The 25,827-nt window shown below is 46.7% G+C and overlaps 1 protein-coding gene across 4 annotated transcripts in view; it reads left to right on the top strand.

Moving 5' to 3' along the window:
- Positions 1–25,827, top strand: part of fryl (furry homolog, like) — a 683,156-nt gene that overhangs the window by 230,497 nt on the left and 426,832 nt on the right. For all 4 annotated transcript variants that reach the window (XM_072496733.1, XM_072496730.1, XM_072496731.1 and 1 more), the window contains one exon: positions 21,447–21,500. In XM_072496733.1, coding sequence (XP_072352834.1) covers positions 21,447–21,500 — 54 coding nt within the window. The remainder of the gene's footprint in view (positions 1–21,446; positions 21,501–25,827) is intronic.

Genomic DNA, 25,827 nt, shown 5'->3' with positions numbered 1-25,827 from the left:
AGCTCCGTACACCGCTGACACTGCCCCCTTCTCCAGTCCCCTTGTCGTCAACACCTCCTCCAGCAATGTGGAGGCCGGTTCCTCTGGGAAGCTCTGTATCTCCTTCCTGGCAAAATCCCGAACTTCTCCCTGCTCTAGCCCATACTTCGCTTTCAGCTCCCTCAATCCTGCAAACCGACCCCGAAGAAACAAATCTTTTAGCGTCTTAATCCCCTTCTCTTCCCATTTCCGAAAACTTCCATCCCACCTCCCTGGCTCAAATGTGTGGTTCCCCCGAATCGGCATTTCCCTTGACCCTAAACCCAACCCGAAGTGTTGGCGAAACTGCCTCCAGATTTTCAATGAAGCTATTATTACCGGACTCCCTGAATATTTCCCCGGAGCTATCGGGAGCGGCGCTGTTGCAAGTGCCTTCAGCCCCGACCCCCTGCACAAACTCCTCCATTCTGACCCACTGAAAATCAACCCCTCTGACCCAGCTCCGCACTTTCTCCACGTTCGCCGCCCAGTAGTAGTACAACAGGTTTGGGAGACCCAAACCCCCTGCCTGTCTTCCCCTCTGTAGCAGCACCTTTCTCACTCTGGCCACCTTCCCTCCCCATATGAATGAGGTAATCCTTCCCTCAATCTCCCTGAAAAAAAGACTTTGGCAGGAAAATCGGTAGGCATTGAAAAATAAACAGGAATCGCGGCAACACATTCATTTTAACCGCCTGTACCCGACCCGCCAGTGACAGAGGAAGGCCATCCCGCCTTGCCAGATCGGCTTTCACTCTCCCCACCAAACTAGTGATGTTGTACCTGCGAAGCCTCCCCCACTCCCGGGCAACCTGCACCCCCAGATACCTAAAATACCCTGCTCTACGGAATGGCAGCCCCCCCCACCCCTGCCCCCACCCCCGGTCGAGACACCACAAAGTACTCACTCTTGTCTAGGTTCAACTTGTACCCCGAGAAAGACCCAAATACCCGCAGTAGCTCCAATATTCCTCCTATCGACGCACTCGGCTCCGACACATACAGCAGCAAGTCGTCGGCACATAAGGACACTCTATGCTCTATCCCCCCCACACTATTCCCTTCCATGCTCTCGAACTTCTTAATGCGATGGCCAACGGCTCAATCGCAAGTGCAGACAGCAGTGGGGACATAGGACATCCCTGTCGCGTCCCACGGTGGAGTGAAAAGTATCTCGAACTGATATTATTTGTGCCAACACTCTCCTTCGGTTCCTTATATAATAGCTTTACCCAGTTCACAAACCTTGGTCCAATCCCAAACCGCTCCAGCACTGCCATCAGGTACCCCCATTCTACCCGATCAAACGCCTTCTCGGCGTCCAGTGCCATAACTACCTCTATTTCCTTTCTTTCCGCCGGTGCCATAACAACGTTCAAAACCCTCCTAATGTTCGAAAACAGCTGCCTCCCTTTCACGAACCCCGTCTAATCCTCCCCTATCACCTTCGGAAGGCACTCCTCCAGTCTACCCGCCAGTACCTTCGCCAACACTTTTACGTCCACATTCAGAAGTGATATGGGCCGATACGACCCACACTCCGTCGGATCCTTATCTTTTTTTAGTAACAGGGAAATCGATGCCTGCCCCAAGGTTTGCGACAACACCCCCTTCCCTATCGTCTCCTCAAACATCCCCACCATCATGGGTGCCAACCTATCCTTAAATTTTTTATAATATTCCACCAGAAACCCATCCGGCCCTGCCACCTTCCCCGACTGCATCCTCCCAATCGCATCCTTTATCTCCTGCTCCACTATTGCTCCTTCTAATGTAGCCCTGTCCCCCTCCCCTAGCCTCGGGTACTCCAACCCATCCAGAAATTCCTGCATCTCACGGTCTCCCTCGAGTGGCTCTGACTTGTACAACCTCTCATAAAACTCCTCAAAAACCTTGTTAATCAGCACTGGGGCCACCACCAACTTCCCTGCCCTATCCTTCACCTGAAGAATTTCCCTTGCTGCTGCCTCCCTCCGGAGCTGACCTGCTAACATGCTCATAAACAGCACCCCTTGCTCGTCTCAGTTGGCACACCTCCTTCCTGGTGGACAGTCGGTCGAAGCTCGCCTGTAGTTCCTTCCTCTTTTCCAGCTTCGCCGGGTCCCCATCCTCTGCATACCTCCTATATATCTCCAACATCTCATCTATTACCCTCTGCTGCTCCAACCTCCTCTTTATCCACCCTGGCCTTAAACAAAATTACCTCACCTCTCACCACCGCCTTTAGAGCCTCCCAGACGACTGCCTTCGATACCTCACCCGTACAGTTGAAACCTACATATTCCTTAATTACCTTTTCAATTTTCTCACAGAACACTTGGTTCCCCAAAAGCCCCACATCCAGTTTCCACCCCGGTCTCTGCGCTGCCCCCTTCTCCAGCACCATATCCACCCAATTTGGAGCGTGATCTGACACTGCAATTGCAGAGTATCCCTTGACTCCACCCAGCAAAGCCTTCCCTACCACAAAAAAGTCGATCCGCGAGTATACCTTATGGACCGCTGAGAAAAACGAATACCCCCGTTCCCTTGGGTGCAGGAACCTCCAAGGGTCCACCCCTCCCATTTCCACCATTAGCCCAGCCAGCACCTTCGCCCCCCCCGATGGGACCAGCGAGCGCAGCCGTGATCTGTCCAACCTTGGCTCCTGCACCAAGTTCCAGTCCCCCCCCCCCCCACAATCAGCTCATGAGTGTCCAAGTCGGGAATAGCCCCAAACACCTTCCTCGTGAATCCCACATCGTCCCAATTGGGACCGTATAGCGCCACTAATCTCCCCTCCAGTGCCCCTGTTACAATCACATATCTACCCACCTGATCTGCCACCACCTTCTCCATCTGGAAGCGTACCCTTTTGCTGACCAGCACCGCTACCCCTCGAGCCCTTCCATCAAATCCGGAGTGAAACACTTGGCTAACCCAGCCCTTTTTAAGTCTCACCTGGTCCTTCACCCTCAAGTGAGTCTCCTGCAGCATTGCTACATCGGCTTTCAAACTTTTAAGATGTGCAAGCACCCTTGACCGGCCCTCCGAGCCCTCTCACGTTCCACGTGATTATCCTTACTGGGGGTCTCTCACCCCCCCACCTTTCTTATCCACCTTCACCATACCACCGGGCCCTGCCCCATAACCTGACCCGCCCCTGTCCATTGTTAACATCGAACCCCTTCCCCCCCCCTCCCAAGAACCCCCCCCCTACAAAAACATCCCCCAACATCCATCCCCCCACCCCCTCTTGCTCGCCTCGTAGGCCCATTGAAGCCTGCTATCCAGGCTCCAACGTCCGCAGTCCTACTTTCACCTCACCCCCGTTCACTAACTGACTTTAGTTAGCTAGCGCAGGTGGCTCCCCCGCCAAGACCTCGCGCCCCCCTCCACCCAGTCCCAGAGAAAGAAACACCAAAACAAACCCAACAATCCAACCCCTACAATTCACTAACATAACATTTAACCGTCGCAACACAGAACGCCATTAACTTGAACTCTGTAACAATGCAAAGAGAAGTAAATTTCAATACAAATCAGTAAAAAGAAAGTTGTAACATTTGTACATTTTCCAGCCGCTCAAACACAGTCCACAGTCTCTCTTCCAGTTCCGCTCTTCACGTCTGTCCCAAGTCTTCTGCCCTCATGAACGCCTCAGCCGCCTCCGCTGTCTCAAAATAAAAGTCTTTGGCGTTATATGTTACTCTCAACTTCGCCGGGTACACCACGCCAAATCAGACCCCCTTCTTGTACAAAGCTGCCTTCACTCGCCCAAACGCCGCTCATCTTTTTGCCAACTCCACCGTCAAGTCCTGGTAGATCCGAACCGCAGTACCATACCATAGCACCTCAAGCTCCTGCTTCGCCCAGCTTAATACTTTCTCCTTCATGCAAAACTTATGGAAGCAGATAATTACTGCCCTTGGCGGCTCGTTCACTTTGGGCTTCGGCCTTAATGACCGATGAGCCCGGTCTAGCTCGTACAGGGTGGGGATCTCACCCTCCCCCATCAGCTCCGCCAACTTCTTAGCAAAGTATTGCGTTGGCCTTGGGCCCTCTGTCCCTTCGGGCAAGCCCACAATTCTCAAATTGTGCCGCCTTGAGTGGTTTTCCAAGTCTTCCAGCTTTGCTCGGAATCCTCTTTTAACCTCCACTACCCTCCGCAGCTCGTCCCCCATCGAGGTGACCTGGTCGCTGTGTCGTGTCACGGCCTCCTCCACCTTCTTCATCTTCTCGCCCTGCTCTCTCACCTTGGCCGATGCCTTTGCCACCTCCACCGCCATCTCTTTCCTCAAGGCCCCCATGTCCCTCACCAAATGTTTTTCCAGCTCCACCACCGTCACCTCTGTCATCTTCTCCACCATAAGTAGTGCGGCCCCGCCTTGCAGTTCGGCTTCCGCCATCCTGTCAACACTTTTGCTCGTCTTCTCCTTCGGCGGCGAACCTGCGTTTCCTCCTTTCTTCGACGCTGCTCTTCGCATCCTTTAGCGGCTTATTGTTTTTTATCTTCTTTTCTCCTCTCTCCCCCTTCACCCTCCTGCCCTTCATCAATCTGACATTCTTTTTTGAAAAAAAAAAGGGGGGGGGGGGAAGAGAGAAAAAAAAAACTTTCACCAAACTTCCTTAAATCTTCTTTCTTTCTCCTCTGCATTCACCTGGGACCAGGCTTCAACCTTCTTCTTCCTAGGTGGGAGCCATCCGACGTGGAGCACCCTCCCTACATGGTGCCCTGGCCTCGGGCCTGCCGCCTTGGCCTCCTCGTAGCTCCGCCCCTGATACTCTGACCTGCTTCGCCGGGCCCGGCGCCTCAGCCCCCCGCCGTCCGACACCCGCGCGGGGTTCTTCGCCAGTTTTTAAACCGGCCCCGCTGGCTGCTCGTGGCGGCTCCAAAGGCCGACGATAGTCGGGGGGTGCGTGAGGACTCGGGGATTTCCCCAAAATCGCCGCAAATCGCGGCCACCGGCGGGAGCTCTTGTTGCTGCGGCCGCCCTGCTCGCGCACGCCACCGGAAGTCCGGGAGCTAACTAAAGTTAATGTCGGTACCTTTGAGTTAGAGATGGAAGAAATTATCATGGGGATTGAGGAAATGGCAGAAATGCTGAATAAATATTTTGTGTCTGCCAAAGGCACAAATTAGAATGCAGAAATGGAAGGTTACCAAGGGGCAAATAAGAATGCACAACTTAAAGTAATTAACATCAGCAGAGAAAATGTTTTCGAGAAACATAAGTAACTAAAGTCTGACAAATCCTGAGGACCTGATGGCCTATATCCTAGGTTTCCAAATGAGGAATCCACAGAGAAAAGTGGATGCCCTGATTATAATTTTCCAAAATTTCCTTGAATAGTCCCAGCAGATTGGAAATTAGAAAATGAAACACTGTTACTCAGTAAAGGAGGGGGAGAGAAAACTGGGAGCTACAGGGAAGTTAGCATGACACCAGCCATTGGGAAAATGCTGGGATTTATTTAAGAAGAAGTCACAACAATGCACTTTGAAAATCATAGCAGGATCAGGTCATAGAATCCCTACAGTGCAGAAGGAGGCAATTCGACCTATCTAGTCTACACCATCCCTCTGAAAGAGCACCCTACCTAGGCCCACACCCCCGCCCTATCCCCATAACCCCACAAAACCTGCACATCCCTGGATACTAATGGGCAATTTTAGAGTGGCCTGTCCACCTAACCTGCACATTTTTGCACTGTGGGAGGAAACCGGAGGCAACCCATGCAGACGCAGGAAGAACGTGCAAACTGCACACAGTCACCCAAGGCTGAAATTGAACCTGGGTCTCTGGCGTTGTGAGGCAGCAGTGCTAACCACCATGCCACCCCTGAGTCAACATGATTTTGTTTTTAGTCTTTCAGAAGATGTGAGCATTGCTGGCTAGGCCAACATTTATTGTCCATCCCGAATTGCTCTCGAGAAGGTCGTGGTGATCTACCTTCTTGAACCCTTGCAGACGATGTGGTGTATTTGCACCCACAGTGCTATTAAGTGGGGAGTGCCAGGATTTTGACCCAGCAGCGGGGAAGAAACCAAGATATTGTTCCAAGTCAGGATGGTCTGTGGCTTGGAGGGGAACATACAGGTAGTGGTATTTCCATGCATATGCTCGGTGGTAGAGGTTGTGGGTTTGAAAGGTTACGTCGGAGGAGTCTTGGTGAGTTGCTGCAGTGCAACTTGTATATGGTCCACACTGCTTCCATTGTGCGTTATTGGTAGACATAGTGCCGATCAAGCAAGCTGCTTTGTACTGGATGGTGTCAAACTTCTTGAGTGTTGTTGGAGCCACACTCATCCAGACTGGTGGAGGTGATTCCATCACACTCCTGATTTTTGCCTTGCAGATGGAGGATTGGCTTTGGAAAGCCAGATGGTGAGTTACTCTCTGCAAAATTCCCAGTCTCTGATCTGTTGTTGTAACCACAGTATTCATATGGCTGGTCGAGTTCAGTTTTGGTCAATTGTAACCCCCATGAATTGATGATGGGGATTCAATGAGGGTAATGACATTGGATGGCAAGTGAAATGGTTGGGATTCTCTTGTTGGAGATGATCATTGCCTGGGAAGTGTGTGGCACAAATGTTGCTTACCACTTATCAGTCCAAACCTGAATGTTGTCCAGGTCTTTGCTGTATAAGGGCACAGACCGTATATGATTTTAAGGAGTCATGAATGGTACTGAGCATTGTGCAACCATCAGGGAGCATCCCCACTTCTGGTCTTGTGATGCAGGGAAGGTCATTGATTAAACATTTGAAGATGGTTGGGCCTAGCACATAACCCAGAGGAACTCCTGTGGTGATGTTCTAGGAGTGAGGTGATTGTCCTCCAACTACCACAACCAGTTATCGTAGAATTTACAGTGTAGAATGAGGCCATTCGGCCCATCGAGTCTGCACCGGCCCTTGGAAAGAGCACCCTACTTAAGCCCATACCTTAACCCCATTCCTGTAACCCAGCAACATCACCTAACCTTTGTTTTGGACACTAAGGGCAATTTAGCATGACCAATCCACCTAACTTGTGCATCTTTGGACTGTGGGAGGAAACTCCGGCGCACCCGGACGAAACCCATGCAGACACAGGGAGAAAGTGCAGACTCCACACAGACAGTGACTCAAGCCGGGAATCGAACCTGGGACCCTGGAGCTCTGAAGAAACAGTGCTAATCACTGTGCTACCGTGTCACCCTTCCAACCAGTATGGTTCCAACTGGTATGGTTCCAACCAGTTGAGAGTTTTGCCCCTGGTTTCCAATGACCCCAGTTCTGCTTGGGCTGCTTAATGCCACACTTGGTTAAATTTTGTCTTGTTCTCACTTCACCTCTGGAGTACAGCTCTTCCGTCCATGTTTGGACTAAGGCTGTAATGAGATCAGGAACTCTGGCCCTGATGGAATCCAAATTAAGCATCCTTGAGCAGATAATTGTGGAGAAAGTGTCACAAGATAGACCCGACGACAGTTTTGATCACTTTGCTGATGAGCCGAGAGTAGATTGATGGGACAGGGATAGGCTGGGTTGGATTTCTCCTGCTTTTTGTGTACTGACATACCTGGGCGGTCTACTACTTTGCCAAGTAAATATCAGTGTTCAGCTTGGCTTGGGGTGCAGGTTCTAGTTGCCTGAATATTGTCAGGGCCTATAGCCTTTGCAGTATCCAGTGCCTTCAGCAATTTCTTGATATCACATGGAGTGAATCGTATTGGCTGAATTTGTGATGTGAGGACTTCTGGAGGAAGCTGAAATGGATCACGAACCAAGCACTTCTGGCTGAAGATTGTTGCGAATGCAATTTTGTCGTGCAATCGCTCCTGGGGCGAAGTATTCTTTCTCACAGCCTTACAAAATTAAAATAAAATGTTGGGCTTTCGGTCCAGTATCCTAAACACTATTGGGGTCTGGTCTGGGATCGTAATAAGTTGATAATGAAAAGAATAGTTGTTGTTTCCAGAATGATATGGTTGAGGGAGTGGAAAAGTTGCAGATGAAATTTAATCCAGAGAAGTGTAAAGTAATGCAATGGGAAGGGCAAGTAAAGCAAGGGAATACTTAATAAATGGTCGGATATTGGGAAGGGTTGAGGAAGTAAAAGACCTTGGAGTGCATGTCCACAGGTCCTTGAAGGTGGCAGGACAGGTGAATAAGATGGTATAGAAAGTATATGGAATGCTCTCCTTTATTGGATGATGTATTGAACACAAAAATGGGGATGTAATGATGGAATTGTATAACATGTTGGTTAATAATCTTTATTAGTGTCACAAGTAGGCTTACATTAACATTGCAACAAAGTTACTGTGAAGAACCCCTAGTCGCCACACTACAGCACTGGTTCGGGAACATTGAGGGAGAATTTAGAATGCCCACTTCACCTAACAAGCACATCTTTTGGAATTTGTGGGAGGAAACCGGAGTGCCCGGAGGAAACCCACGCAAACACGGGGAGAACGTGCAGACTCCACACAGACAGTGACCCAAGCCGGAAATCGAACCTGGGTTCCTGGCGCTGTGAAGCAACAGTGCTAACCACTGTGCTACCGTGCTGTCCTCTGTGCTCCCACATTTGGAATTTTGTGTACGGTTCTGGTCACAATACAGGAGGAAATAATTGCTCTGGAGAGAGTGCAGAAGAAATTTACAAGAATGTTGCCAGGGCTTGAACCTTGCAGCTACAAGGAAAGATTGGATAGGCTGGGGTTGTTTTCCTTGGAACTGGGACATTGAGGGGCGTCTGAGTGACGTGTACAAGATTGAGGGACCTTGATAGAGTAGACCGGGATGCCTTAGGGGAGAGGTCAATTACTAAGGGCCATAGATTTAAGGTAATTGGTAGAAGGATTAGAGGGGACGTCTTAATTCAGAGGGTGGTGGGTGTTTGAAATCCACTGCCTGGTTTGGTGATGGAGGCAGAAACCCTTAGCTCATTTAAAAGGTACCTGGACCAGCATCTGAAGTGCTGTAACCTGCAAGACTGCAGAGCGGGTGCTGGAAGATGGGATTAAAATAGGCAGTCAGTTTATTATTTTTATTTTTTGACTGATGCAGATATGATGGGCTGAATGTCCTCTTACTTTGCCCTAACGTTTCTTTGGTTCTATAGTTTCAAATGAGTACGCTATCATACTTTTTTTGAGAGTGGATGGAAAAAGTGAATTATGAACACTGTCCTTGTAAAATTTCTCTTGTCGTCAGCCTTTGAGACACCTGATATTCATTAGTTTTTCTGTTGACTTAAATGATAATCGTTCTGCCTCAACTTATATAGTTCCTTTGGTTAGCAATTTAGTAGTGCATTTTACAACCTGTATGGTACTTCTATAAAACTATTTTGTTTTATTCTCAAATGTCTATAATCATTGTTCTCGAATATTTGGCCATTGTACGCATTGTAGCCATCTGGGATGGCCACTTCCAACTAGGTACAGAGAAACTCGCAAAGCCTGGCGGGTAAAATGGACAAGCCAAGGCTCAGAGCCTGAAATGCATATTCGTAAGCAGGAAATCCAGACGGTATCGAAACTTTGTCCAATTAGCATCTTAATGGGGCCGATTAGCATTTGATGGCCCACCTTCCCCAAAACAAAGGACTGGTACTCAAGAAACCGGGACAGTCCCAGACATTTCGGCGCCACTCCCTGTTCAAGGTAAACACAAACAACGGGGTCAGTGACTGCTTGGGACACGCCCAGCCATCCAGATCACCGCCCACTTATTGGCTAAGGAATCGAACGGAGTGATCAGGGATCACCCAATTAGTAAGGCCCAAATCGAAGGACTGCCCAAAAGAGCGCAAAATCCACCGAGTATAAGAAGAAGAGTTCGCCATATGTTAGCTCTCTCTTGACGCCCTCTTGGCCTTGGTACCCCGGTCACGGCCATCGCCAATTGCAGCAACACCAGAAGCTAGTCCAAGTTCAACGCTCGCTACCAGACGGATGAGCCCAGCTGAGCAGCAGTTACTCCTTCGAACCCAAGAGATCCAGAATGGAACAGCGGCCACTGTTTTCTGACCTAAGCCGGATGTCTTGTTAAGTACAGGTTGTCTTAGCTAATAGGTGTAGTTAACTAGTAGTGTTTATGTTGCATGACTAATTGTATGTAAATAAAGTACCCTTGACCTTGAACTAACTAACTGGTGTTTGGCTATTTGATCGATAGCTGGTTGAAACTTGTGGTGGTATCATTCGATACCTGGCGACTCTAAGCATTCGGACATTGATAACATAGAAAGAAAGGCAAACTCACTGATTGCCGTAATTGGAACAGAGCCACAGAAAAGACAGAGTGAAAGAAGAGGCAACAGTTATTGGCGACTCTGGTGGGACTCAACCCAGAAGTGACCATGTCACTCAGAGAACCCACAAAAGCATTTGAAATAGAATCCAAATTGGCAAAGTAAAAGAAACCACAAGCGAAACCAGTATCGATCAAACCTCCAGAATTCGGAAGTGTGTAATTTGCATGCGTACTAACAAAATGCGATAGATTTTGTTGCGTGAAACTTTCGGGAGTTGCGTAAACCGGAAAATAGCTTGAGACGTAACCGTGTTTGCACCACCGCTTTATTCCCCCTTGCTCCAAATTTCCGGGAGTCAGAAGTATTTGTAGGGATGGCCATGAAGGCAATGGAACGCCTTATGCATCCACAAGAGCCCGAGGTCGCAGCGACCAATAGATCAGAACAATGTCCCGTATGGGAAGAAGAGATGAAGAGATACCTAAAGGGGAAAGGATAGCCCCTATGGTCTGAGTTTCGCGCGAATGAAGAGACAGGTCCTGGCAGCATAGGACAGACTTGGTGGGACAGCCTGGCCGAGATCCATAAAAAGAGTTTGACTAAGGTTCGTAAGCTGATGGCAATTGTGTCCTGTCTGGCACAATTGCGAGGCACAGAGGAGGTCGTGAGGACCCTCCCCAAGCAGCTAGAGGAAAAGGAGGAAAGTAGAGAGGGAGATTTAAGTGAAAGCGAGAGATTAAATGTACAGCTCCGGGAGCAGTTAGCAGCGAAGGACAAGGAAATGGATGATGTCAAGAGGGCACATCAATCCTGTCTCGCCCACCTTAGCAGCTTCCAAATCCAATACGATAAGGCCTACCAGGACACACAACGTGCTGTAATGGTAAGAGAAGAGACAGAGAATCAGGTACAGTAGTTAAAGAAACAGTGCGATGATTTAAAAGCAGCCCTCCGAGCACTCCACAGTTCCACCACGGAACAGAGACCGTGTTCGGCGGACCATGCCAAATGCAGGCAGCAAATTGCAAGGTTGCAATCCCTGCTATTAGTTCAAAATGGGTTTAGAGACACCTTTGGCCCACAGCTAGACCAGGAAGATGGCCCCGATTGGCAGGAACGCAGTGAAACGGCCCAACGGTACGTAAGCGAGACCGAGAATCAAAATAGAGCCCCCCCAGGCCCTGAAATGAAAAGCACCTGCACCATCGACTGCACAGGCAGCACCCAACCCAATGAACCCCATTACCACACAGCGCAGGGTTACCACGGAAGACCAACCCAGTTTTGTGTACACCACGCCATTAACGATCACCCAGTTACGAGACGCCCGCGAGAAGATAGATACTTTCCACCCCACATCGGACCACATCACTTTTTCGAGTTAGTGGAACAAACCCTCATGTATGGTTTAGACGATCCGGAACAGGTTAAGCTCATAGTTATGTGCTTAGACCCCCTCAGTTAGTTCAGCCCTTCCCGACCCACAAAATGTAGGAGGAGGTAGCCTCCAAGAAATGAAAACGGCCATTTTAGACGCCATAGGATATAACAGAGGAGATCCGGAAGACGGACTCAACCAGTGCAGGCAGAAAAAGGGAGAGCATCCAACAGCGATTGCTGGACGCCTTTGGATCCATTTCACTGCGGTATTTGGTGAGTTAGCCCGCGCCCATTTATCAGCAGACAATAGGGCCAAATGGACCCGTACGTTGGTATCCCATGCCACAGAGGCAGGACAGAAGGCATGCGCCAGTTACGACCCCTCAGACCCAGCACACAATGAAGTGTGGGTTCTGAAACGATTGGCCAGAGCTTTGGAACAGTGTACAGAAAAAGACAGAGCATGAGAGAGTAGATGCCACAATGAATCCAGTAAGGGCACACCACCAAGACCCCGCATGAGTAAATGAAGGCAGAGGTACAGCACAGCACTCCCAAGACACAGGATTGCTATAATTGCGGGCATGAAGGACATTATGCCCGAGAATGCAATGCTCCCCCGAAGCAGCAAAGGAACCAGCACCCAAACCCCCCCCCCCCCCAAGAACCAATACCCGACCCATTCACAGCATTAGCACCCAACCAGATAATTTGGCCATGAGTGGCACCTATTGACGGTGTTCGTGCTCCCCAACTTGGGTCTGCGATACCCTTTGGGATAAGTCTGGAAGACCGGTCGTTGCAGGTACAGTCCGGGGACACCCCGTAGAGTTCCTTTGGGACACAGGAGGGTCCCGAACCACGTTAAACTCCTCCACCATATACCAGAAGGAGATATGGCCCACTATGGATACCATTACCCTTAGTGGCTTTACAGGTCACCTCCAGTAGGGACATATCACAGCCCCTGTGGACGTACAGCTCAGTAATATTACAACAAAACATTTGGTTGTTTTAGTAGACTTGCCCCAGGCAGCAGAACACATCCTGGGCATCGATTTCATGAGCGCACACAACCTTTCATTCGACCCAGCCAACCGATGCATATGGAAAATGGCTAGAGCAGCGCAAGCCCCCGCCACTCTCACAGTAGGAGATTATGCCCATAGAATCAGCTCAGTAGGAGAGTACTGGTTTGATCCACAATAAATTTGCGTTTACCTTCCAGGGACAGCAGTACACGTGGACGTGCCTTCCACAAGGCTGCCACAACTCCCCCTCCATTGTTCACAGACAATTGGCAAACGGATTATCTAAATTTTCACGCCCTGAATGCCTTGTTCAGTATATGAACGACTTGCTCCTACAGATGGACACCAAGGAAGAGCACATCAATAATTCTTTCTGAATTATTAGAACTCCTTACAACGATTGTATGCAAAATTAACTCCAAGAAAGCCCAAATCCTTCAGGAAAAAGTCACATATTTAGGTACGGTCATCACGCATGGGAAGCGTGAAATAGAACTCAAACGCATTGATTCCATTGTAAATTTGCCCTTGCCCCAAAACGTCACAGCACTCCGGTCATTTTTAGGACTGGTTGGATATTGTCGGAACCATGTAGACGGATTCGCCACAAAAGCAGCCCCATTCTCCGAGCTACTAAAGAAACAGGCCCCATGGAAATGGCTTCCACAGCACACGGATGCCGTGGAGGCATTGAAACGTGCCCTGAGCACAGCCCCCGCTTTGCAAGCTCCAGATCCCCACTCCCCACACGCGATAGAGGTAGCGACCACAGACCGAACCCTTTCGGCCATACTCCTGCAGGAAAGGCACAATCGTCTAGGACCCGTAGCCTATGCCTCACGAGTCTTAGATCCGGTCGAACAAGGATTTTCAGCCTGTGAGAGGCACCTGTTAGCAGTTTTCTGGGCAGTACAGTACTTCTCGTACATAACCGGACTCAACCCAGTAACCATTTTGACCGAGCACATCCCGACACAGCTTTTATTGGACGGCAGACTAAAGGACGGCACAGTAAGCCAAATTCGAGCAGCGCGATGGACCCTACTACTACAGGGATGCAACATCACTGTAAAACGGACAAAAACGCACACGTTTCTGGCCGATAATTTGCATTATGCAGGAACCCCACATGAGTGCGAGATCATAGCCCCAACGCACAGCACAGGCCCCTTTGTTCCCAAGTCGGTACCAAGAAAGACAGGTATCGGACCCCAGCCCACAGACAAAGCACTGAGAATTTACGTAGATAGCTCCTCCACAGTCCTTGAGGGAAAAAGGATAACAGGCTGTGGTATTTATGTTGAGGACGCGCAGGGACGTGCTTTAGAAGAGATAGCTTTAAAGTTGCCTGGACACTTAGGTTCGCACGCAGCCGAGTTAGCGGCCATTGCTTACATTGTCCAGCACCCCGATTCATCCCCGAACCCTGCAGACATATATTCGGACAGTTTGTACGTCTGCAACAGCCTAACGGAATTCCTACCCCTGAGGGAATCGAGAGGATTTATTTCTGCCGACGGAAAACCTCTACCATCAGACCCACTGCTCAAACATATCCTTCAGACAGCTAAAGGCAGGAAATATGGCATCGTCAAAGTACGAAGTCACCATCGTTCCTCCCCACCCGGTAATGTGAAAGCTGGCGCCCTAGCGAAGACAGGCTCATGACATGGCCACTTTTGGCAACCCCCCGAGAGTGCCCCAGTACACGCAGTTCAGGTCCCACAGACCAACATCCAAGACCTAGCTCAGGCACAGAAAGAAGACAAAGCGTTAAAAGACATTTTAAAAAGGGAACTTCCCAGCTCCCTATGAAAAGTTTAGGAATTGTGATGGGCGAGGCGTTTTCAGAACCCCAAAATGTATCATGGAGTTCAACCAACCTCTCCCTTTAATGGATTTGTTGCTTTTTCCCAAGGTGTGGGATTACAATTATGGACACGTGGGTTTTTAAACACAAAACACTGTTTATTCCATGAACTCAACTTAACGTCTTAAATAAACATTGGATCTCTTAACACCTCTTACTTCAAAGATAACTCAGAAAATATTGCAACAGTAAATAACTCCTTAAAATGTTCCTTCAAACTTCCAAGAGACTTAACACCTTTAAACAGTATCACATCAGGTTAAAGGATCTATATATTTTCTGTAGAACGGCAGAGATATATTAGCGTGGTTGACTTCAGCTCCAGCACCTTGCTTTCTTCCTCCAGCTCTCTGGAAAAACACAGACACACACAATCTGCTTTTTCCAACTAGCTTTCTCCCTCCAAGCAACTCACAGCAAACCAGAACTTCTCATGCTGCTGTCTCAAACTGGCTTTCTCCTTTTAATCAGTTCACTGCAAAAAAGCCAGGCACTTTGAAGCTGCTCTCAGCAAAACCAGCCAGGCACTTTTTAAAACTGAAACTTCAAAATGGCTGAACTGAGCTGAGCTCCACCCACTTGATTACATCACTGTTTTCTTAAAGGTACATTGCTTAAACATGTCTTAAAGGTACCCTCACATGACAGAATTCTTTGACGGTCCATGAGGGAATCGTTTTAAAAGATGGAATTCATGTAGTCCCCACCCAGGACAGGAATGAGATAATTTGTAAGTTCTATGACTGACATGGACACCAAGGGATTGAATCCACCCGTGCCCACCTCAGACCCCTCTGCTGGTGGCCTGATTTGAAAACCGACGTGTCCCATTCCGTCGAAAACTGTTTAATTTGTGCTCAAAACAACCCCGATAGGTATGCAAAAAAGCCCAGCTACGCCACACCCGCCGTGTAAATGGCCCGTGGACAAATCTTCAATTTGGATTATATTGGTCCCCTCCCGCCCTGCAGAAATGGATACAAGTATGTGTTAGTGGTGATACACATTTACGAAATGAGCCGAAGTGTTTCCCTCGAGAACAAACACAGCCAAGCCCACGGCGAAGATCTTAACAGAGCAAATTTTTACGAGATGGGAACTCCCCCGCAGTATTGAGTCAGACCAAGGTTCCCACTTTACGGGAAGGGTCATGAAAAATGTGATAACGATATTTGGTATCAGGCAAAAGTTCCACATTGTCTATCACCCGCAGTCCAGCGGCATTTGGAGCGCATGAATCGGACACTAAAGGCCACACTTAGAAAAATGATACAGCAGCACAAGACAACATGGGACACAGTGCTCCCATTCGCACTGATGTTTATTAGGAACATGTCGAGCTCAACAGGATATACCCCCATACCCTCATGACCAGACAATCCATGAAGGGTACCGAATACTTATTCGGACTTGATTTGGCCAGCCCCGCAGTCACCGCCCTGCCCCATGAGAAAGCAGTCCAGCACATGGTAGAGAATATTAAAGCAGCACAGCTCGCTGCAGCTGTTCGACTAGGTGCTAAACTAAAGCAGAGTAAGGCCTGCTTTAATAAAGCAGTACATACGACAGAGTATACAGTTGGACAGAAAGTAATGATCACCTTAGACAACCCGAGCTCATTCCTCTCCCCTAAATTTGCAGGACCCTATTTAATCTCGGACAAAGTAAGCCCCTCAGTTTATAAAATCACGTATCCAAACGGAAAATCTGGATGGTTCCATGTAAATCAGCTTAAGGTTTATGGAACGCAGTGCAGCCACTCGCACCACCTCTCATTGGCGATGGCAGACAATGCGGACCCGCCCATTGAGAACCCAAGGTCCCCCCCCCCCCCCAGCAGCGGCAGCACGTCCACAGACACAACCTTGACCACGCCCCCAGAATCAAATTTCACCCTGACGCTTGATTCGGCTGACAGCGACAGCACTACTGAAGCCCCTGAGAGACCTGAACGAAGATCCCACAAACCAGGACCCAGGCACTACAGGCCCAGAGACCCCGACCACAATACGCTCAGCCTCTCTGAAACAATTTATTTACCCACACCGGAATCTGACCCGACGATAGTGACGGCCCCCTTGCAACCTCCCTACGGAACATGAAGCACTGGCACCGCATCGGCACACGCCGCGTTAGCACGCATACTCCATGAACGAGTTTGGCACCCAGGAGATGGTGACAACTCCGAGTCTGACTCCCACCATGGTAACCCCTTCGTGAATCTTTTTGAAATGGAATCTTGAGGTGTCCAGATGATGAGAGTCAGGAACCGATTGAGATTTACGGTGTCCTGTACTCTGATCGAACCTGCCCACTTCTATGTTTAGTTTGTTTTAAATGTTGTACATTCTCTCTTGTACGATTTTGTGTGTCAGCCTCACGGACACTTTCTTGATACAGTTTATTTGTTTGGTCTCACACCAAATTTCTTGATGCAGTCATAATTACTCTTCCGATGCCACATGGCAGTTAGTGAAACACGTTTGTCTGGAGCCCATATAGTTACAAATTCTTACCGCTTTTGGAAGGTCACTCAGACAGTGGAGTAACGGCACTTATCCCTGCCTTGCCTGGGGACCCTCGATACATTTGGTCAGCCAAGCTCGGGTAGTGGAGCAACGGCACTGATCACCGCCCTACCCGGGGATCCCACCCATTTTTGCCCTGCCGCGGATCATACGCACCACCCCATTCGGATACTTGCTTTCAAAACTCTTTTGCAGTTCTTTTCTAGTCCTGTGGTTTAAAGAATACATTTTGCCACAACTTTTGCCCTTTCCAGCAACCCTTCGGTTGCTATCCCCCATATGCTATTTACATGTCAGAAACACTTGGTTGGAAAAACAAGTTTGCAGAGGACGGAGAAATTGTCCGCCCACTCAGCCCATCGACCACAGGCTGCGAGAGTGCTCGCACTGTGACACAGAATTTTTTTCGGATGTCTTGTCTCCGCAAATGATTGTTTAAAAAAAAAAAAAATGAGGGAGTCACAAATGGTGACGATTATAATGGGAAATTGACGTTAAGGAGAAACAGACAGACATACGAGATGTTAAACAACACGATTATAACAGATACTATGCTTGTTCCCCTAGGAAGATACCAAGATACTCGACGGCGAAGGAAAGCCCGAATAAGATGAAGACGACCCTGATGATCGGCATCAGGATTGTCGCTGGAACAGTCCAGTTGCACGTGTTACCCACCTCTATCCCCCTCACCACACAGGCCCTGAACACGACCACTCAACACAACACCCCCAGCCCGGACACTACACCACACACACACCCAGCCACCGATAGTCCCACATGGTGTGAGAACCTTGTCAAGTGGTATTCACTGTCCTACACAGTGGAAGCCTTAATCAAATGAAATGGAAATCGCTTATTGTCACAAGTAGGCTTCAATAATGAAGTTACTGTGAAAAACCCCTAGTCGCCACATTCCGGCGCCTGTTCGGGGAGGCTGTTACTGGAATCGAACCATGCTGCTGGCCTGCCTTGGTCTGCTTTCAAAGCCAGCGATTTAGCCCTGTGCTAAACACCCCCTATAGCCATATTGTACAGTGTCACTCAGACAATTAGATTGCGAAAATGAAGAAGGAGAGCCTCCCGCCCTCCAGTATACACATTTAGAGCCTCCTTCCTCGGACTCCAGCAAATCCCACACTCCTTCTGAACCTTTCTCCTTAATAAATTCTGCGGTTGTTGTTTTGTTAATAAAGTTACTTCTCTGTATGTGAATGTTAGTGATAGGAAGAAATGTGATGCTGCTATCAGATTTGTTTTGTATTGTAAGATAAGTTCTTTGATTGTTAAATAGCAGCATGAGTGTAGTCTAGTTAGAGACAGATAGAGGTTCCCCTTTTAATGAATGTTAAATGACTCCCTAGAAATTCTTAGACATGTGTTGTTTAGGGAAAATGAGGTAAATGTTTTGGACCCATAGGACAGAGTATAGAGTAGAACCTGTCCTTGGTTAAGGGTACCCGGCATTTCAGAGAACAAAGAAGACCCAGTATTGTGATCCTTCATGCTTCGCGTTGAGGATCAAGAGGACGGAGTGTAGCCATCTGGGATGGCCACTTCCAACTAGGTACAGAGAAACTCGCAAAGCCTGGCTGGTAAAATGGACAAGCCAAAACTCAGGCAGGCTCAGAGCCTGAAATGCATATTCGTAAGCAAGTAATCCAGACGGTATCGAAACTCCGTCCAATTAGCATCTTAATGGGGCCGATTAGCATTTGATGGCCCACCTTCCCCAAAACAAAGGACTGGTACTCAAGAAGCCGGACATTTTGGCGCTACTCCCTGTTCAAGGGAAACGCAAACAACGGGGTCAGTGACCGCTTGGGACATGCCCAGTCATCCAGATTCCCGCCCACTTATTGGCTAAGGAATCGAACGGAATGATCAGGGATCACCCAATTAGTAAGGCCCAAATCGAAGGACCGCCCACAAGAGCGCAAAACCCCTCCCGAGTATAAGAAGAAGAGTTCGCCATATGTTAGCTCTCTCTTGACGCCCTCTTGGCCTTGGTACCCCGGTCACGGCCATCGCCAATTGCAGCAACACCAGAAGCGAGTCCAAGTTCAACGCCCGCTACCAGACGGATGAGTCCAGCTGAGCAACAGTTACTCCTTCGAACCCGAGAGATCCAGAATTGAACAGCGGCCACTGTTTTCTGACCTAAGCCGGGTGCTCGAAGTTAAGTACAGGTTGTCTTAGTTGATAGGTGTAGTTAACTAGTAGTGTTTATGTTGCATGACTAATTGTGTGTAAATAAAGTACCCTTGACCTTGAACTAAATAACTGGTGTTTGGCTCTTTGATCGATAGCCGGTTGAAACTTGTGGTGGTATCATTCGATACCTGGCGACTCTAAGCATTCGGACATAGATAACATAGAAAGAAAGGCAAACTCACTGATTGCCATAATTGGAACAGAGCCACAGAAAAGACAGAGTGAAAGAAAAGGCAACAGCGTCGATCAGCAATTGGCCCTACTTCCATCAAAGTCATCTTCATGGGTTGTTCCAGCAGTAATATCAGTCATTCCTGACGGTCTAATTCATATTTTGCCAATCCTATGACCAGGCTATTGAATCTGCAGGTGGTCACGATGAGTATATTCCAAGTTTTCCACACTTACCCCACTACATGACCAAGTTATTTAACTTCCTACACAAAGCTTCAGAAAACAGATTATCATAAACATTTGTGTTATCCTGGAAGAAAGGCAGATAACAATCATCTACTAATTATGTCTGACGTGTCCAGCTTACTTCTCAGATTTAAAATTCGCAAATGCCCTCAATCAGAATGTAAAAATGCTGAGCATAAAATTGTATAACTTTTTCAGACTGTGCTACGTTGAAAGCACTGACAAATCCATATTTTTTTGTTTGCCTCCACTCTGTTTCTGCTAAACATTTGCGTCAGTACAACACAAAAGGAAGTCGTTTGGCCCATTAAGTCCATGCCGACTCTCGAGAACAACCCATTCTGTCCAATTCTCCTGTTCTATCCATATAGCCCTGCAAGTTTATTTCTTGCAAATGCCTGTCCAATTTCCTTTTTAAATAAGTCACCGCCTTCACCTCTGCCACCCCGGTCGAGGCAGTGTTAGAGTCATTACCATTCACTGCATTAAAAAAAAGTTCTTCCTCACATCCCCCTGCTTCTCTTGCTCAAATCCTCTGATCTGCGTCCTTCTTGTCCTTGTACCATTCCTGAATGGGAAAAGCATTTATTTTCCTATCCAAATATGTCATAATCTTGTACACGTCTATCAAAATTCCCAATCATCTTTGCTCCAAGGAGGACAACTACAGCTTCTCCAACCTCGCTTTGGATCTTCACATTGTTACTAAAATCTGGTGGCTTGAAGTGGTGCCATAAACAGAGCTTTATAAAGGCTCAGTATAATTTCCCTGCTTTTGTACTCAATGTCTCTATTCCTAAAGCATTTCTTTTCTTTCCTAGCTAATTTCTCCGTATGTTCTGTCACCTTCAAAGACCTATGCCGATGAACCTCCAGGACCCTCTGTACCTGCACAATCTTTATAACTGTGTTATTAAGTTATTATTTATTGCCTGTCTTTACATCTTCTGCAAAAATCATTCACCTCACACTTTTCGGAGTTGAATTCAATCTGCCCCTCGTCTGTCTATGTTGCCAGCCTATCTATGCCGAGATGCAGTCAATCGTCTCCTCACTCCAAGTTCTTGGCTGAAATCTGTTGAGCAATTTTTCCACAGACTTGGAAGGCACAACAGCAAAGTGCTAAAAAGAAGATGATCTAAAATTGACTTCATGTTTAACACTTATATTGTACAAATGCTGACAGTCGCATAAGTATAAAATTTGAAATATAAGCAGAAAGTTGTGGAAATACCAGTGAATCGGGCAGCATCTCTGGGAGAGAAACCATCTTTCAGATTGATGACCTTTCATTAAAGTGGAAACAGTATGTAATGGATTTTAAGCAGGTGTAAGGGAAAAATGGTGGGAAAAGGACAAAAGGGAAGGACTGTAATAGGGTGGAAAACGGGAAAGATTAAATGTCCTTTTTTCCACCTTCTCTGCCCACTAAAACCAATTAAATTTCTATTTTTTCCCATTTCTGATGAAAGGTCATTGACCTGAAACCTTAACTCTGTTTCTCTCTTCCTAGATAGTATTATGTAGATTTGGTCTCTCGTTACAGTGACAGTTGCCAGAGTTCTAACTTTCTTAGTACTGTCTGAATGATACTTTTTTGTGCGACCTGCTGATATTGAACCAAATGGGATGACCCTCCTTTTGTAGTTTAAGGTCGAAAGCCTCAAGTACTACTTGATGGATAATTATTTTTATTATATGAAAGCCACAGTGTTGTCACAATTTTATTTTCTTATTATTTATATTTTAGGAGAAACCATTATCCAGATCATTGCAAAGAGGTGAAGATTTGCAGTTTGATCAGGTAAGAAAACAGATATAATATTGTCTTTGTCACACCAAGGGAATGAATATTCATACTCCCAAAGCAACAATTTCTGTTATGATCTAGTATGTTTATCATGTATACTTTATAATTTATTCTGATACTTCTGAAAATGCAAAATTTTGGTATCTAATTTGTATTGTCCAAAATGGATTTTTCCTCTTTTAACATGATTGATTTTCTCGCTCTTAGTACGATCGTATCTTAACTTTGTAAGGAAGTTGATGGGGTCATCGCTATTGTATAGGAAGTATTACTGGAATATCTGAATATTGCTTCAAAATAACAAGTATTATAATCCATTTTTCTATTCAGTCATTTTGATTTCTCATATGCATCAAGCAGTGTGTGTTTTGGTGTCTTGATTCCTACCACAAGCTGCCTTCATATATGGCAACTGACAGCATTTTACCTTGACCAGTGAACATGTTATGATTTGCTGACAAAGAAGGTTCATCTTCTCTTGATCTTGCTTCAGTGATTAGCACAGTTGTTTCACAGTTCCAGGGTCCCAGGTTCGATTCCCGACTTGGGTCACTGTCTGTGCGGAGTCTGCACGTTTTCCCCGTGTCTGCGTGTGTTTCCTCCGGGTGCTCTGGATTCCTCCCACAAGTCCCGAAAGACGTGCTTGTTGGGTGAATTGGGCATTCTGAATTCTCCCACAGTGTACCCGAACAGGCGCCGGAGTGTGGCGACTAGGGGATTTTCACAGTAACTTCATTACAGTGTTAATGTAAGCCTACTTGTGATAAAAATAAAGATTATTATTATTACCACAAACATGCAGACTCCACAAAGTCAGTGACCCAAGCCAGGAATCGAACCCAAGTCCCCAGACTGGCCCTCGTCCCTTTCCTCTCAATGTTACTTTGAAAGCTTAATGGCAGAAATTATGGGCTCTGTACACTGTGAATGGGTATTCTCAGGGATCATAAAACCCTTTCTACAATATATAAATGACAGTGTTGCTGAATTTAGCATTAGGAGTGAGGTTAATTAGAGTGAGGTCCAGTGAAATCCTTTTGTGCGTAGGACTGACATATTTTGAAGAGTGAGAAGAAACAGATTGTATTGAAGGGATACGGCAGTATCTGGAATGATGCAGCATGGTGAGGTAAGAAAGCGAGTGCCAGCATTAACTGACATGGAGTGGGAAGGGAGAGTGCCAGCATGTACTCGCGTCTTTAAAGCCACAGTACAACTAACGTTGTTTTGAGTAGGTATTTGAATTCAAATGTGCTCTTGTGTTTTGGTTTGTGTATATCTGTCTCCCAGACTTGATGGGCTAAATGACCTGATTTTTTTGTGCGATAGCCTTTTATGATTCAAAGTGTCAGTGTTGGGTGGGAAACATCATTTGGCCTCGTTTGCACATGTGAAATCACTGGGATGGTGGTCAGGAACAGGAGTCTTAACTGACTTATTCTTGCACCCCTTTGTATTACAGGAATTTTGAATCCATTCATCATGGCCTTTATCTCAACTGAGACCAATTAACACAATATTGGAGGCGAGTGATCCCGGGGCCTTACTGAAGTGAAGTGTGCAATTGTAAACTGAGCACTGCACTTACAGAACCACAGATGAGGCCATTCACTTCAGCGCAATTTACCTTGTGCTATTCCCCTGCCGTTTCCCATAACCCTGCACGTTCCTGCCTCTACCCAACACTCGGGCATGACATTCTATAATAATAATCTTTATTGTCACAACTATCTAGACCTTGTTGTTTCTATTTGAGCAAACTTGAAAACTTTCTCCAGGAAGTATTTGGTGAATCGCGTCATCAAGTTAAAAATTAAGAAGCTTGACAGTGTAAAATAGCCAAAATGAAAGAAAATGGAGTATGAGAAAAGGTATTATACAATCCGTCCATTTAAAGATTGCTCCATTAAATATTAATATATGCAATTTCTAGAAAAGAGGCTATATTTGAGTAATGCATGACTGGCTCAGATAAGATCGAGTTGAAACTCATCCTTGACTGTTTTATCCTATAATCAAACACTTGATGCTCCTTGCAGATTTTGGAGCCGACAAACTGAACAGCATGGATTTTGTTTATTCTATTTCTGAGGGTATCTCAGAAACAACGTAACATTGGGCACCACCTCTCCAGCTCTGACTTAAAAGTATTCAAAGACTATTTCAATAACCTTGTCAGAAAGAGAGTTCTAAAGACTCAAGACCCTCAGAGTGAAAAAGTTCTGCCTCATCTCCGTTTTAAATGGACGACATTTAAACAGTGACCCCTAGTTCTAGATTCTCCGACAAGAGGAATCATCCTCTCCACATGCACCCTGTCAAGACCCCTCAGGATCCTGTATGTTTCAATCAAGATGCCTCTTACTCTTAACTCAGGCGGATACAAACCTCGCCTGTCCAATCCTTCCTCATATGACAACCCAGCCATTCAAGTCTAGTAAACCTATTCTCAACTGCTTCTAATGCATTTACATCCTTTTAATAAGGAGACCAATACTGAACACAGAATTCCAGATGTGGTCTCGCCAATGACCTGTATAACTGAAGTATAACCTCCCAATATTGTATTCCACTCCCTTTGCAATGAACAATAGTATTCTATTAGCTTTCCTAATTACTTGCTGTACTGCAAACTAACATTTTGCGATTCATGCACTATGACACCCAGATTCCTCTGCATCTCAGAGCTCTGCAATCTCTCACCATTTAGATAATATACTTTTTAATCTTCTTGCCAAAATTGACAATTTCCCACACTATACTCCATTTTCCAGATCTTTGCCTACTCAACCTATTTATATCCATTTGTTGCCTCCTTATGTCCTCTTCACAACTTACTTTCCTACCTATCTTTGTGTCATCACCAAATTTAACAACCATATTGTTGGTCCCTTCATCCAAGTCATTTTTATAAATTGTGAGAAGTTGAGGCCCCAGTGCTGATCCTTGTAGTGCACAACTCGTTCCATCTTGCCAACCTCAAAATGATCCATTTATGCCAACTTTGTTTCCTGTTAGCTAGCCAATCTTCTATCCATGGCAGTATGTTGCCCCCAACACCATTTTGTTTTCCACAATAACCTTTGCTGTAGCACCTTATCAAGTGTCTTCTGAAAATAGACGGTGAGTTACTCACTGCAGAATTCCCAGCCTCTGACCTTGCGTTGTAGCACAGTATTTATATAGCTGGTCCAATTCAGTTTCTGGTAAATGGTAAGACCCAGGATGTTGATGTTGGAGGAATCAGCGATGATGATGATGACATTGAAGACTAAGCAGAAAGGGTAGATGCTCTTTTGTTGGAGATGGTCATTGCCTGGCATCTGTGTGCCACTTATCAGCTCAAGCCTGAATTTTGTTCACGTCTTTGATAGGGAGAAAAAAATACTGCCATTTGGCTATAATGCACTTCACTCTCACTCTTGAGAAAACCAGATGAAGATTCTTATTTCAAACAAGGCCTTTATTTCGAGCTATAGCCTGGCCCCGGTGCGCCAACTAGTGACACACCAGAGAGCCTGATTCACGGATTGTGCAGACAGTTATACTTCAGATTTGATTACAAGAAATTAGCATATACTAATCATATGTTATGAGTTATCGATGTCCAATCACGACTATCAGTTAGGTTTACATTGTGCATAATGTGAGAACAGTTAACCAATTACAACAAATACACGCCTACTTAGGCAGCAATGACCTGGAGTTGAGATGATTGAACTCCAACAATTTTACTGTAGCTCCTTGATGCCCCACTTGTTCATTTTCGGCATTAAATGTCGAGGGCAGTTGCTGTCACCTCACCTTTGGAATTCTGCTTTTTTGTCGATGTTTGTCGAGGCCTGGAGCTGAGGGCTCTGGTAGAATTCAAACTGAGTGTCAGTGAGCACGTTATTGTTGAATAAGTACTGCTTGATAACACTGCCAAACGTCACCATCCATCATTTTGCTGATGGACGAGAGTTGGGCTAACGGGCTGGTAGTTGGATTTTTCTCCTTTTGTGGACAGGGTATAACCATGGGCAATTTTCCACAAGGTCAGGCAGATGTCTGTATTGTTGGCTGCATTGGTTTGGCTTGGCTAATGGCATGACTACTACAGTACTATTTCCAGATTGTTGTCGTGGGCCATAGCCTTTGTTGTATCCAGTGTCTTCTACCATTTCTTGACAACACATGGGGAGAATCAAATTGTCTGTAGATTGATGGCTGTGATCTCCAGAAGAGGCCAAGATGGATCATCCACTTGGCTTATGTTGTTAGAAATACCGCTGCATTGATGTGCTGGCCTCCAGGATGGAAATGTTTGTGTAGCCTGCTG

This window comes from Scyliorhinus torazame, chromosome 3 (genome assembly GCF_047496885.1).
Source record: "Scyliorhinus torazame isolate Kashiwa2021f chromosome 3, sScyTor2.1, whole genome shotgun sequence".
Taxonomy (NCBI): domain Eukaryota; kingdom Metazoa; phylum Chordata; class Chondrichthyes; order Carcharhiniformes; family Scyliorhinidae; genus Scyliorhinus; species Scyliorhinus torazame.
This window is presented reverse-complemented; position numbering and strand designations above follow the sequence as displayed.